This window comes from Cryptotermes secundus, unplaced genomic scaffold, assembly GCF_002891405.2.
Source record: "Cryptotermes secundus unplaced genomic scaffold, Csec_1.0 scaffold401, whole genome shotgun sequence".
NCBI lineage: Eukaryota > Metazoa > Arthropoda > Insecta > Blattodea > Kalotermitidae > Cryptotermes > Cryptotermes secundus.
Genome location: NW_019731223.1, coordinates 1,292,594 through 1,308,205, shown reverse-complemented (window position 1 = coordinate 1,308,205; position 15,612 = coordinate 1,292,594). Strand labels below are relative to the sequence as shown.

The window sequence follows — 15,612 nt, the reverse complement described above, 5'->3', positions numbered from 1 at the left end:
TACATTATTAACATTACAGAATCCACATATTCCTGCCAGTTTTAATATGTATTTTGTAATCAACAAGTGTGTAACAGCGGTCAAAGTTTCACACTTCTCTAGCCATTATCTCCGTAACCGTTCAACTTTGGACATAGGTGTTTTGGGTTATATCGGCATACTTTAACGTAAGGAACACCCTCCCGAAGTTTGGTACATTCCTCCTGGGACACCCTGTATAATCTAAAAACAAGACATTTGAGAACAGGCTGCTGAGGAAAATTTTTGGACCTAGGGGTGATGAAATAACGGAGAGAAGTAACAGTGTGGAGCTTGATAGTTTTTACTCGTTGAAAAGGACAGGAGACATGAATCGGCAGACTGGATAAGGAAATACATCTGAAATTGTTGTCAGAAGACCGAAGAAGCTTTGCTTGGAAAATAAGACAGAGGAGGAAATGTAATACTACCGTTACTCTGGAGAACTATGTTATGAAGTGAATGAACATTGCAGTGCAGTGATTAGTGCACTTGTCTAATATTCATGAGGCCTAGGATTCAGTCCCTGCCTGGAGACTGGTTATCTTGACAAATTTTTCATTTTTATTTGTAGGTCCAAACAAACACTTGGATGCTCTTACATATATTAAACCTACATGTTTATGTATTTATTTTCCAACAGTAGATTTTAACTAACATAGTATTATAGCCATCAGTGATACAGTAGATTGGAAAGTAATGAAAGACAAAATTGTCTATGAAGTAACAATACATGTTTCAACATGTGTGACATCATGACACACAACAGGATGCATACCATAAATATTGTATTTATGAAGTTAAAATTATGAGAAGGGTCAATTTAAATATTCTATTTTAAATACTCTTTCAGTTGGCAGTAAAGTCTGTTGAGTATACCAACATTATTTGTGAGGAGTCAGTATATTTGTGATTATGATAATATATATTGCTGATTATATAATTACCAATTCCAAACTACAAGGAGTTTTTACCAATTTTAGAAGCCCATTCAAGTGTAAATATTCTGCTGTCATTGCTATGTCATTGTCATTTTAAAGTAATTCTCCACCCAACCCCCTCAATAAAAGGCTTAAATGAAAACACTTATGTGCGAAGCCACCAAAATATAACTTCACTAATTGTTTATACCATCAATTTATGCAATTGATTTTATTTTTGAACAAGTGCAAGGTGATTATTAAATAAAAGATGCATTGAGTAATTTTCAAAAACATTTGTTAAATACCTCTTATTGAAGAAGAAAAAAAAAGATATGTAGTTCTGGTTGCTTGAAACTGATTTTCAGGGCTTTCAGTTACTAGGTCTTATTCTTGTGCAGTGAGGGAATCATTGTGAGGGGGGGGGGAAAGGAATTTGAAACAAAACTGAAAATGAAATTTAAATGACGTAGGAAGCAAGTGTCATTGCTTTTCCATATTCCGATGTGGACAATTGAAATTGTAGTCAGTACTTGTAATAATTTTTTAATACAGTTTCAAAATGTGTAATTCTTTCAGATTCAAAGTGGAAACAATAACATAAGTACAAATAACATTAGCACAACCTTAAGAAATCCAAATTGTCAGGTGGTAACTGACAATAACATAGAAGTTTGTGGTGAAGTGTTGGGTAACGTAGTACAGGGACGCAGCATTTGCAATACGGGGACCGCAGGCAGCCTTATAACAGGAAATGATGCTGGTGGTGACACCACCACTCGTCGAAGTCAAAATAGTCACACCACCCCAGCATCAGCAGGACATGATGGTTGTAGATCAACACATGAACCAACCCCCAGCCCAACAAGAAAGAGGAACTTGATTGGCAATACTGTTCGGAGCTTGTTTCAATCAAGGAGTAAAGACAGGTTAGAGCCTCTATTACACTACATATATAAACAACACAGGCAAATCTGACTCTACTAGACCTACTGTTTCCATAAGCAAATGGAAAGTTTGTTACTCCAGAAACTTAAAAGTACTAAAATGTCATCTGTATTTATAGTTGTGTATTTTGTAAGTCAAAGCAATCAGATTGTCGTCTCTTGTCATCTGCTTTCACTGCTTGGTATTCATATTTTAAACATATGATGTTGGAGCCAACATTTTATAAATGGTTCTAAGAACAAAGCGTACAGAGTAAGGCAGTGATGTGAAAATTGTGTGTTGATGAACTCATGTGATGTAGCAGAAAAATATTAATGCATGAATTAGTGTTGAAATTTGACATAATTGTCAACAGGTTTGACACCAGAATACTTCAGAATAACTTGGGATTGTGTAAAGTCATCACGTGATGTGTGACAAAACAGTTTTTGCCAGAAGAGAAGGGAAATTAATTCCAACATAACTGGTTCTGAGTCAATGGTGCCTATGGGAAGAGGGTCGTGTTTTTAAAGTCATATAATGTAATTTGATTTTTTGGGATGAACATTGTACCGAAATGTTTGAAATTCGCCACACTTTCAGGGGCTCTTTCAGATATTTTATATCCTAATTGTGTCTTGCAATTTGGTGATGAGATAAAACAGTTACTTGGAGAATGGAGAGTATTGTGTACCTAGGAACAATATGAACAATACTGCTTGCCTTGTAATGTTAGGGTAATGAGTTCAAGAAAATTATGGTGAGATGGACATGATACTTGGTGGGGGAGATAGGATATTCCTAGAAACTTTTACTGTAGAACTGCTGTGAAGATGGAGAAGGGGCTGGGGAATTATGTGAAGATGAAAACTGGATTTAACTCGTTGAGATCAGGCTTTAGTATGAGCAGTAGTTTACTTTTGGGTTCTATTATAAGAGTAGATTAAAATCCCAGTGGGGCACTGCTTCTGGGACAGTCACCCACAGATGTCAAATAACATGGTAGTCGTATTATATCATAATTTAATAATTAATGATGTCAAGAATTCACTGCTTACATATAGGGTACTAGGAAATGTAAGACTCTTATCATGCTCAGAAACATTACTTTGAATATTCTGTTTTACATAGGTACAAAAGTCATTTTTAAACTAAGAACTATTTTGTTATAAACAAAAGAAAAATGTATTTATCCAAATAATTTTAATATCTCTACTAGATACAGCATATGTTTATTTTTCTGCAGAGTCCCCATTGCAGTTTAGACATTTCTCCAGACGATGCATAAGCTTGATGTTCCCCTTGTCATAGAAGTCTGCCATCAGTCCATTTAACCAATCCACAACTGCTTTTGTTCATCTGTGAGCATTCTTGGAACCCATCTGTCGCAAATTTTTCGCTATCAGAGTTGAACTGTAACAATCTCATGGAGGACAGATCATGAAACATATTTGAAATTTCATGAAGCTCATGAATAATGAATCACCTGTTTTCACGAATGTGAGGATCAAACCTTCCTTTCAAATCCTCAGTGATGAGTTCTTTATAAAGCACTGTGACACATCAGCCAATTCACTCAGTGGCTCGGTAAACACTGGAGACATGGCAGAGGGTCTGAGGGCAGCTCTCAACCTTAAAAATCTCTGGTCATTGACCTGCATAGGCAGGGTGCTCAAATGGTTCTTACTTTAAAAATGACTTATGTAGTAATGTGTAACTGTCATTGACTGTGCTGTATAACGTATAATAAACATTCTTCTGTAGAGTGAGCTCTCAGACAGCCATTTCAAACACTAGTCAAGCATCCACCAGTCACCGCATTCAGGATCGGAGTTCTGACAGCCTTGCTTCCTCATATGGAAATCGACATAAAACGAGTACTCAATCCCCCACACCTGTTCCTGCAAGTGGCAACAAAAAAGTGAGTACAGGTTTATTTCATTGTGATTGATGTGTGGGTCTGGTAACTTAACAAAATCTTGTATTAGATTTCAGTAAAATTAAATCCATTCCTAAAGTTGTAGACCCTGTTTAGAAACAGGTAATGTTATGTAAGATATATCTTATGGCATAGTACCGGTTTCTGAGTTATTGGTTTACACTGGAAGCTATACCAGATAGAACTCTTTTTACCCTTATCCAAAATTCTTTTTGTTATGTTTGGGGACACAGATAACAATGTAACTAAATTTTGTTTCATCTTTTTTGACAGTACATTGTGTTTTGATGGTATTCATAATCCATTTTATAATTATAAAGATATTCGCATTATTACAGAAAATATATCAAAACCATGAAAGAAGGGAATTTTATTTTACATTTGGCCTTCCTGTAATAGCCTCTAAGCAGGTACATAGGCAGCAAAGAGAATAAAACTTTGTATTCTTATGTAATGTCAGGATTTAGAAAGAGATTTAAGAGAACAGCTATATATTTGAGCTCACACAAAGTGGCTGAAATATGACTTCGAACTTTTCCCTGTTGGCACCCAGTTCAAGGTATACTCACACTGCATATGCAAAATCAGATGTGCAATGTAACTTCTGCTAACAGACTAGTTTTCTATACTCAGAATCTACTTATCTTTCCTCTATAATAATTTTATAATCTGCAGCATATTTTAAAAAATGAAGTCATATTAATTAACATGAGACCACACCAGTTCGCAAACAACAGACCCCATCACAAAATTGTACTTGATTGCATTTCATGCAGACAAAAGTTTAGGGATGATGACAGGGTTACTGTGAAAGTGAAAGCTTGGCTCCAACAGATTCCAGAGAACTTCCGCTCACCCTTGTTTCTAGGCTGAAACACCTACAGATAATCAGAAGAATAAAAAGTATGCATTAAGCTGCATATGTAAAGACTGGCAGTTTCATGACTTTGTGTTGAGGCAAATGGATTTATTTGTAATTAGCTTTTGTTTTGAGGTAGGAAATGTGTATCACCAAATGTTTTTTGTGAATTCAGTCAGAGTGGTCTTCGTTATGTCATAATGGGAGCTTGCAAAGGGAGAACTTTCTTCCTTTTCATTCATAATATCCTTTAGTCCTTTACATAATGCACTGGATTTGATTAGTGCAGTTCCAGGCAACAGCTCTGTAAACATGGTCCAACATACAACAATAGAGGAAGCTGTGTTTCCCGTGTCCACAGTGACGTCACACAATAGTGGATAGAGACCACGTGATGTGTTTTCAGTAGATCAAACGATGTACCAATAGACTGCCTGGATAGCAATCATGTGATATGTGCGTAGTGTTGGTCCATGCCCATTCCACAGCTATATAAGTAGGAGTGACAGAATTTATTCAAGGTAGTTATGAGTTACGAGTCAGTTGTAAGCTTGAGGAGTTCAGGAGAGTTTTTAGATGAGTTCCGAGTTTCCATGGTGATTGAACAAGAAATGGCCAGAAGACTTCTTAGTAATTTGAAGTGCTAGTTTCTGTGTTGAGGTCCATTGCTAGGAGACTACTAGTGGAAACTGAGAATCCTAGTGTGTGTGCAGCAGTGAACTGGAAGTGAGTAAATCACTGATAGTGCTGTATTTTGCTAATAAATCCAATCATCTGATCTAGAATCCATTATTTTCATCATGCATCTCACCGTACATATGACATTTTGGTGTCAGAAGTTGGTGGTTCAGATTGTATTGAAGTCATCAGCAGTTACAACCATAAAATATGCGACAGCTGGTGTTAGAAGTGGTATGGATAGTATTGGAGTGATCGAATATTGGAATGAAGATCTATTTTACAGTGCCATCTGACAAAAATGGAAAACATAAAATTCCTGAAAGCCATGCTTTGATAAATGAACACCAAAATGGATGCCACCCAAGAAACAAAGGAGAGGCAGGTAGGTTCACTAGTCTCCATAATGGAGACCACCAGAAAAACCAACAGACGAACTGAAACAAATAAGAGCTGGCCAAGAACATATTAAAGAAATTATGGAAGCACAGTGTGGGAGGTCCCTAAGGAAGATGCCATAGTGAAATTAATCAAAGGACTAAGGAAGTGCCATAGGGGCTGGAAGCTAGCTGCAAGACGATGTGGAGAGCCAGAGGAACTGACCCAAGCAGATTGTGGATCCAGGAGGAAGTTGGCTGCCACCTTTAGGAAGGTGTCCCGCCATGCAAGAGTGCCATGGCACAAGAGGAACATTGTCAGAAATAAGTAGACCAGAGCCAAGGATGAGTGAGGAATCCAGAGAGTATGGATACTGAGGGAGAGAGTGCAGATGTACCATGAAGGCAGAAAGGGAGTGAAGGACCTAGACAGCAGATGGCCACGATATCTGAGGAAACAAAACCTGAAGAAACTACAACAGGAAAGCACAGGAAATGTAAACGAGACTCTCAGGAAGACCATCAGACTGGCATTCATGAAGCAAGCAACCAGGATGTCCAGTGGGTTGCAGAAAACAAGGAACTGGACCTTGTGGGAGGGTCGGCCCCCTCCAAAGCAGAAGAAAATCCTATTAGCAGCATCTGTAAGAAGAGCTGGAAAGGTGGAAGCGCTGGCCACTCAGGATAGTTTTTCCCCACCATTGGGAAAGAGAGAAAAACAAGGGAAACCTTTGGATGATTGTGATAACCTATACTAACTGGAACCTTATAAGGGAACTGCTCAGGATGACCTGACCTTGAGGGAGCAGTGGTAGCAGGTGGAGAATGAAGATCACGGTAGGAAAAAAAATGAACAATGAGTAGGAAGGTGAAATGTCACAATCAGAAACCTGAGAAAGAAGGAATGGTGATACACTGTTATGCTACTCATGACAGGCAGCCATAAGGATGGAGCAATGTAATGGATTTGATCAATGCATTGCCAGGCAACATGCAACAGTAGAGGAACCTGTGTTTTCTGTGTCCACAGTGACATCACACAACAGTGGATAGAGACCACGTGACATGTTTCCTGTAAATCCAACCAGTGTGCCAATAGACTGGCTGGATAGCAATCATGTGATATGTGTTTACTGTAAGTCCATGTCTTTTCACGCCTATGTAAGTAAGAGTGACAGAGTTCATTTGAGGCAGTTACGAGGCAGCCATAAGCTTGAGTTCAGGAGAGTTTTTTAGTTGAGTTCTGAGGTTCCATGGTGATTGAAGAAGAAGTGATAAGAAGACTTCATAGTGATTTGAAGTGCTAGTTTCTGTGTTCAGATCCATTGATAGGGGATGACTAGTGGAAACTGAGATTCATAGTGCATGTGCAGCGATGAACCGGAAAGTGAGTAAATCAGCAATAGCGCTGTGTTAATTGTAAATAAGAGAACTTGTAACTGAATTGCTAATAAATCCAATCAGATCTCGAACCCCTCATTTTCATCATGCATACCCCGCTACATGTGACCGTATTATACTGTGTGTTTGTGTTGCTTATATGTCAACCCATGCTCATTGGTTTTCCATGTCGAGTTCTTCATGTAGGCTCAGAGGCTGCTTGTTTATAGATGCCGGGTCACCCCCTACCTGTATGTTGATAATTTTCTCAAACTTGGACCTAAGGGCGATTACTGTTACTTTCATCTTTTCTTAGCCAACATTTATCGTGCCCTACATCTCTTCTTGGCTGGCATTTATTTTGACCTTCACATCTTCTTAGTCAGCACTTTGGCACCCTCCTTGGTGACTTATTGTTTCTTGGCTGGCCAGCAGACATTCCACTGTCTGTCCATTTCCACAGTCCAGCAATCTAACAATCCAGTTCAAGAATCCACTACTTCTGACACTGGTTGTCATGTGATCATGACCAAACTAAATATACATTTTACAAGTATTCATGATTATTTGACAATCTGTTATATATCACGCTTGCTAGCTGTGTGTTCACAGTCATGTTTCTAGGCTATGGCCTGTGATAACTGGTTCTACGTTTGCTCTTGGGCTCTCTGCTGGAATCACCTTTGTTAGCTAATGGCCTCTTATATAGCACCTTGTTGTGGAATGATGAAATACCACCACCCTTGCAGTTCCTTGACTGTTGTGCACATACATCGCCATCAGCGATTGATGCTTGGCATTGCCTAGCAGTGGACACCAGTGCAACATTTCTCTGATCCAAGATTCTCACTTATAGGTGTCATGTCACAGTATTATAAATCCAAAGGGTGGTTCTTCTGTTGTTAATACATTTAATATAACTTCTTGCTTTACCATTATTTATTTAGTTCTTCATATCTGTGTCATCACTTAGAATGCAGGATTCTGCAGTAAATTAGATGAACTCTGATAAGTAGTGGAACACCATATAACTATAAGTCTCTACTTGTTTAATGAAAATTCCTCTATTTATTTGGTTGTAGGAGACTGTAATGATAGATCTTCTGGGTTTGTTGCAGACATGAACATAACCGTGTTCATGTATAACAGCCTCTGATCATTCACTGCTTGTGGAATTATTTTCTGGTGACAGGAGGCCAGCATGGGTATGCTAAGGCATCAGTGCTGAACACTCTAAACACGCTACAGGTTGTGTGTCAGACTTTGTTGGAGAAAGCTGTGAAAATCAAGAAAGACCACAATGAAGTTCATATGTCAAAGCATGCAGTAATACTGTATGTATTACTGGTATTATTGCTTAATTTGGTTGATGTTTGATGCAACAGTTACTAAAATTTATGTAGCAAGAATTTTTTTAATAGGCATAATTTTTAATTTATCTGGAAATTGTCTCTTGAATGACAATGTTAGAAGTTTAATGAGAGATATTTATTGAATAAGCCATTTATATCTGTTTCAGAAATATAATTGTGTGAACATTCAATGTATAGAACTGTTTAAAATACTTCCTACTGGCTCCATTGTAAATGAATTGTATGAATTTAAGGTAAATTTGTTAGAACAAGGATCTCTCTGGACGAGGAAGAGCAGGGACTGGAGTTTGAAAGTGAATTAAGTGGGATGGTGTCAGTATAAGTATCTGTGTCTAGGGTGCTAGTGTTTGTCATTTGAATCATTATAGTTAATTTGACATTTGTGTTAATGTTCCAGACATCTTTGCCACACACATCTGTTCAAATAGCAGCACCAGCTTCCCGTCGTGGCTCAAGGACTTCACGATCAAGTTCTCAGAATTTGATTACTGATACTCAGGAAGTTTTACCTCACATCATCAGCACCGTGGCATCAAAGAAAGTAGAGAAAACTGAATCCCAGCTGCTTAACACCACAACTACATCTGAAGTCCAGAAGGAGCCTTTAGCTAGAGATGTTACAGCAGGCAAACAAATTTCATCTGGTGAAGTATCGAAAATATTAATTGCAAGTGCCAGTTTAGAACAGGAGGCATCATTATTAGCGTGTGCAGAAACGGAATTAGCAAATAAACAAGAAGTGTTATCACTATCACTTTCTGCTTCTAAGGAGTCATCACCTGTAACTGATGTTACAGTTGGACCATTCAAACTAGAGGCAGAGCTTCCAGAATTAGTTTCAGGAACTGCTGTGAAAGCCAAAGATGTAGAAGAAGCTGTTGATCTAGTGAAAGATGCTGTACATAGCGTACTTGAAACGTGTTTACCTACAGATGAAGACGGTATTGTTGTGGTAGAGAGAGTGGGTAGAAGTATAGCATCAGGAACAACTGCATCACTGACTGGTGGTAATGCATTGAATATAGTAGCAGATGGAATTCTTGAGGATGATGATGAGGAGAAGGCAATTGGTGTTTCTCCTGATGGAAGGTTTTTAAAATTTGAGGAAGAGATTGGAAGAGGAAGTTTCAAGACTGTATACCGAGGCCTTGACACACAAACTGGTGTTGCAGTGGCATGGTGTGAGTTGCAGGTAAGGTGGTATGCTGTAAATAGTATTGTCACGTGTTTGAGTGACTAAAGACGGGGTTTGGATTGGTAATTAGATTTATTGACCACTTACAAGTCATAACTACAAATAATTATAACACTGTTACTTATTTTCACACTACAAAGCACCCCACTCTAATCTCTTCATTCTGTCTGCACTAGTCTTCATGGATTTATAACACAGGAACTGTAAAAGTCTTGCTAAATTACACACTCCCAATATCAATGTACTACAGCACATGTAATGTCACACACTTCAAAGTAAAGAAGTAAAGCTAACCCTGTAACAGGCCATGAAGGCCCATACGGTTGTGAGATGTTGAGGGTCCCACATTATCTAGACAGTCGGGGTCAAAGATGGTGGTAAGGTTGTCAGCCTTATACACTGGTCGCACTTTACTCCCCAGGAAAACTATTTAATTAATTCCCGATACTCATTTCTGTTAGAGGCTGAGTTGACCCCAGGCCGTAGTGTGGCTGGAAGGATTAGGTCAATTGAAAAAATCCAATGACCTCATCAGGGTTTGAACACATGACCTTCCAGCTTGTAGCATAGCCCCTCAACCAACTATGCTACCATGAATGTCACACACTTAGTTTTCTAATTCTTTCTCTGGCTTTCATCAGGGAGCCAGGATAGGTTGGTATGTTTGTGGGCTGGATGGTCAAGGAATTCCTGATGGGCAGCTTCTTTTCCAAAGCAATCATGCCAGCTCTGTGGCTCATCCAGTACTAGGGACTGTTTTCCTTGTGGCATAAAGCAATTGTGGCATGAAGTTGACTGCTCATCCCCATATGTCACCAATGTTTAGAATGTGTAGAGCTACACGTCCACCCCCATAAATATTCATGACATAGCACATAATTAATTAATTAAGTGTGATCTTTACCTGTACCCTTCTATTAGTCCTTTTGTTTGTGTGGAAATATGATTTTTAGTCCATTTTGTTTGATGTATGTCCTTGCCCCATGCTGATATAATGGTGACACTGTACTGCAATGTTATCTTCATGTTCTTGTGCCCGATTGATTTGTAGGTTATTTAATAATGCTTTTTCAATTGCATATATTACATGGGATCAAATGGTTTGGAAGACTCTGAATCGTTTGGAAAAGATTTTGGAAGAAAGTGATTGTAGCCTGTTTTAAGGTACCACCATGGGAAGATCCATGAAACCCTGTTTTCATATTTAGTCTCTGGGACAAGATTTGAACCCAGGACCTCCTATATATTAAACAGTTGCCAACAGTAAATTGAATTGTTCAGTACAAACTTATAGCATTGTATTGTAGGTCAGGTGTTAGTTGTATTTCAGAATTGCACTGTTAGCTTCACAGATTTTTTATGATTGAATTGTGCATGAGAGACAAAGGTCAGTGATTGATTTGCACACTAATTTTCTTATAATGTGGAAGCATCCCTTGTTAATATATTACATCTCACCTCTGCAGGAGAAGAAATTGAATAAGACTGAACGGTTGAGATTCCGGGAAGAAGCTGAGATGTTGAAAGGCTTACAACATCCAAATATTGTCCGCTTCTATGACTATTGGGAGGTGACTTTGACAAAGAGGAAGTACATTGTTCTTGTTACTGAACTTATGACATCTGGAACACTCAAAACGTATGTATAAAAATGCCTTGTCTTTAAAGCAATAAATAAGAATAACAGTATATGTGTTCCCATTTAGACCTTAAATATACCTGTATAGTTTTAGCGCAGTTATATTTATTTATGATTTATTTAATAACACTCTTAGCTTCACAGATTGTATAATGTAAAATGATAGGATGTTTGGTGACTAGTGAATTGATAAGGATGTGGGAGGAAACAGTAATAATTTGGATTGAAGTACTATCCCAGCATTTGTCTAGTGAGGCTGAAGAAAACCACGAAGATTCTGACAGGCTAGCCAGTCTGTAAGCTAGATTTGAACTCCAAACATCCTGAATGTGAGGCAGGAGTGCTACCCACTTGACTGTGACATTCGTTTCAATGTATAGTTCTAGGATTGGGCTTAAGTAATAAGACTTACGGTGTGGGATTAAACATTTGTAACCATGTTCAGTACATGTGAAGTTATTTTGACTTTTTGAATGGCCTTAATAATATTAACATTATTTAATTTGGTTCTCTTTCCTTTTCTGATCTATTTAGAGCTACTTTGATTGTTTCTGAAGAAACAAAATTCCATCATTTTGAAATGTTAAAATTATTGGATAAGCTTACATTTCTAATTTGCTGTTTTGATCTGCTGAGATAGTTGAAGATGCAGGAGAATGAGTAAGTGTATATCTTGAATCTATTTCAGGTATCTAAGGAGGTTTAAGAAGATCAATCCAAAGGTTCTGAAGTCATGGTGTCGACAAATCCTGAAAGGTTTAAGTTTTTTGCACTCCAGAACTCCTCCAATTATACATCGTGATCTGAAATGTGATAATATTTTCATTACGGGAACAACGGGCAGTGTCAAGATTGGTGATCTTGGTCTAGCAACTCTTAAAAACAGGTCATTTGCTAAATCTGTTATAGGTGAGTTATATGCTTCATGCTTTTGTCAAGATCTTAGCTTGGATTTTAATTAACATTGTTAGGAGATCTAGTAAGTACCATGGTGTTAAGGTAGGTAATAGTGGTGGTAGAGACAGAGGTGCCTTCATCTTTAATCATGCCATCAGATGGAGGAATGTGGCCAGCTGCTCAGCTAACAGTGCATTTTTGTTTACATCGATTTTTTTTTGGTTCTGAGTACAGCATGTGGTAAATACATTTTGTATTTTGATACTGCTAAATTTTGTTAGGGGAGCACAATACCATAGTTGGCTGAGCCATTATGCTACAAGCTGGAAGGTCACGGGTTTGATTCCCAGTGAGGTCACTGGATTTTTCAGTTGACCTAATCTTTCCAGCCGCACTATGGCCCTGGGGTTGACAAGGCCTCTTAACAGAAATGAGTACCAGGAATCTTCTGGGGCAAGGGGAGACCATCACATAAGTCTGATAATCTCACTGCCATCTGTGAGTCAGTTGTGTAGAAAATGTGGGAACCTCGACGTGTCACAACCTTATGGGTCTCCATGGCCTGTTACAGGGATAGCTGTACTTTTTTTTTTTTTTTGAGAAAAAAAAATTATAGGAATAATACATGGTTGAAAATTTGGTTAGTATTCATCCATGAAATGATGACTTTGTATGTAACTTAAATATAATGTAAGAAAGACAAAATTAACATGTGACGAACAGGTAATGAATGCACTTTATTATACGGGTGTTACACACCATATTGGCCAGACTTCAGGAGCATGTTCTGTAGGTCATTTAGAGCAAAAAATATCCAATAAACTGTAGGTAGATCAACACCGTTATTGAGTTAAGTGCTAATGGAGCAAGCAGGAACTACATTTACAAATGAAGAATATGCCAATATGCATTTGATATACAGTTTCTGCAATGGAAATGGTAAGGCTACTGTGGTGGAATACTAGCAATAATATCCACACTGCAGAATTCCACATCATGAAACATTTGAGAATGTACACAGAACTTTGAGAGCACGGGTTCCTTCCCACGAGTGAATGCCAAATGTGAATAGAGATGGCATGATGAAGATGAAATGGCAGCAGTGCAGGGAAGCCTAAGCATATAATGTTTAAAAATTTTCTTAATACCTATTTAATAATATTTAATAATAGTTTTCCTTATAAAAAACATTTCTCTAAACAAGAAAATAAAACCTGGTTAACAACTGGAATCAAAACATCATGTGCACGTAAAAGAGAATTATATGTGCTTAGCAGAAATACTGACAATCCTGAATTAGTAAGATACTACAAGAAATATTGTAAAATTTTATCTGATATCATGAAGTTATCAAAGAAGCATCATTATAGTAGGCTTATTATAAATTCTAAAAATAAAATTGAAACTACTTGGGGTATTATTAGATCTATAACTAATACCAAGTCAAGCAAAAATATAATATCATCAGTAAGTATTGATGGGAAATCATATAATAAACCACAAACTATGGCCAATATTTTTAATAATTATTTTATAATGCCACCAAATCAATGCAATCTAACAAACCTACTAATGTATCTAACTTCTTAAGTTACCTTTTTGAGGTGTATAAACAGGCGTTTCCAAACATAAATATGACCCCAGTAACTAAAAGAGAAATTAGAGATACAATCAAGTCATTAAAATGGAAGAATTCTAAGGGATGTGATGAGATTCCACAAAACATCCTAAAAATAAGTATGCCCTTTATTTTATCCCCATTAGTTTACATATGCAGTAAATCATTGAATTTAAGTATATTTCCTACTCAATTAAAATATTCACAGATAAGTCCTATTTATAAAATATTTGTTATATTTATAATTTATTGTTCGTGCATGTTAGATGTTTTTATAGTTTTTCTTTTGATATGTGTGTGATGTAACATACATTATTTGATATTGTATTGTTTATTGATAATATCCATTCATATGCATTGTTTTTATAAACTGGATGAATTTTGTAAGATAAAGGGTTACTATGTTTTCATCTAGTATTTAAGTCTTGTTAGTGACATTTGTTTTGATTTTTGNATGTTACCAGCACAAGGAATTTGCACTTTTGGGCACACAAAACCCCATGAGGTAGCAGAATTTCATTTTTAACTCTGATTTTCAGTTAATGTGTGGTCTGGAGTGTTAACGCAATGACCCGATTGGTCTACATGTTATCACGAGATGTTTCAGAGCTCTGTATTATAGGAATTTTCTGGTAAATTAATTATTTATGTTTTTTGTTATGAATTTTAATATTTTATAATGTAACTGTTTGGATGATAAGGCTTGCCACCGTGTGTGGAACGGCAAGGTGTGAATTTGATTGTGGTATTTTGATGACCTATGTGTGTTGTCCTGACAACTTGAGCTATTTTGTCTCAGGCTTGATTTTATATTTTATTGGACCAAGGACGAATGATGTGTAGTCATCATGAATTTGTAATATGTGACATATTTTATATGCAGCCCTATGGGGAGATGATTGGGTCCATGAAATGATAAATAAATGTAAATGTAATCATCTTACCAATCAGAGCTGTATAGTATGAAATACTGGTGGTATCATAAAATAACCTACAAGAAATAAAAGAAGTTTTGTACCGAGATTGGTTCTGTGCTTAACACAACTTATAAATTTTGCAACAAAAATGTAATTCTGGTAAATGACATAAACATAGTGCATTTTGCTGATTTGTATCCATTCTTTGAAATTTAATTGTATGAACTGTTGTCCACTTCATATGATATATTATTTCCAGGAACTCCAGAATTCATGGCTCCAGAGATGTATGAAGAGCATTATGATGAGAGCGTGGATGTTTATGCATTTGGGATGTGCATGTTGGAGATGGCCACTTCTGAGTATCCATACTCAGAATGCACAGGACCTGCCCAAATTTACAAAAAAGTTATCAGTGTAAGTTATACAGAAATCCGTAGATTCAGTATTTTGTTCTCTTTATAAGAGGTGGCCATGTTTTTCATGTGTCCCTACTATGGTTAAAGTGACTAAGTAGATATATCCTGATTTTTTTCACAGTATTTTTTATATGAAATAAGGGTGTCACAGCTACATGGTTTCACTCTAATAATGAAAGTGATCATGTAAGAAAGAAAGTTTAGCAGCAGTATTAATCTTCTGCAAGACTTCCAAATTCTTCCACTTACAACTTCCATTGCTCTTACCCACCTTGAATTGAACATGTCCTGACCTCTGTTACTTCTGAATCCTTGGCATATTGAGGGTTCAAGCAATCACAGTGATGGTGCTGTTTGGAAGGGTTGGTAGCTGCATGATGGAGCTACTTCGGGTAAGTAATTGGCTATTAAAGGAGCAGGTGCAATATTTATATGATTTCTTTCCGCCATTATCAG

The 15,612-nt window shown here is 37.1% G+C and overlaps 1 protein-coding gene across 8 annotated transcripts in view; it reads left to right on the top strand.

The window, feature by feature from the left end:
* The window catches only part of LOC111866515 (serine/threonine-protein kinase WNK1), a 134,097-nt gene that overhangs the window by 6,901 nt on the left and 111,584 nt on the right, over nucleotides 1–15,612 (top strand). For all 8 annotated transcript variants that reach the window (XM_033752284.1, XM_033752283.1, XM_033752282.1 and 5 more), the window contains 6 exons: nucleotides 1,518–1,867; nucleotides 3,630–3,786; nucleotides 8,869–9,663; nucleotides 11,133–11,305; nucleotides 11,994–12,214; nucleotides 14,997–15,154. In XM_033752284.1, the coding sequence (XP_033608175.1) occupies nucleotides 1,518–1,867; nucleotides 3,630–3,786; nucleotides 8,869–9,663; nucleotides 11,133–11,305; nucleotides 11,994–12,214; nucleotides 14,997–15,154 (1,854 nt within the window). The remainder of the gene's footprint in view (nucleotides 1–1,517; nucleotides 1,868–3,629; nucleotides 3,787–8,868; nucleotides 9,664–11,132; nucleotides 11,306–11,993; nucleotides 12,215–14,996; nucleotides 15,155–15,612) is intronic.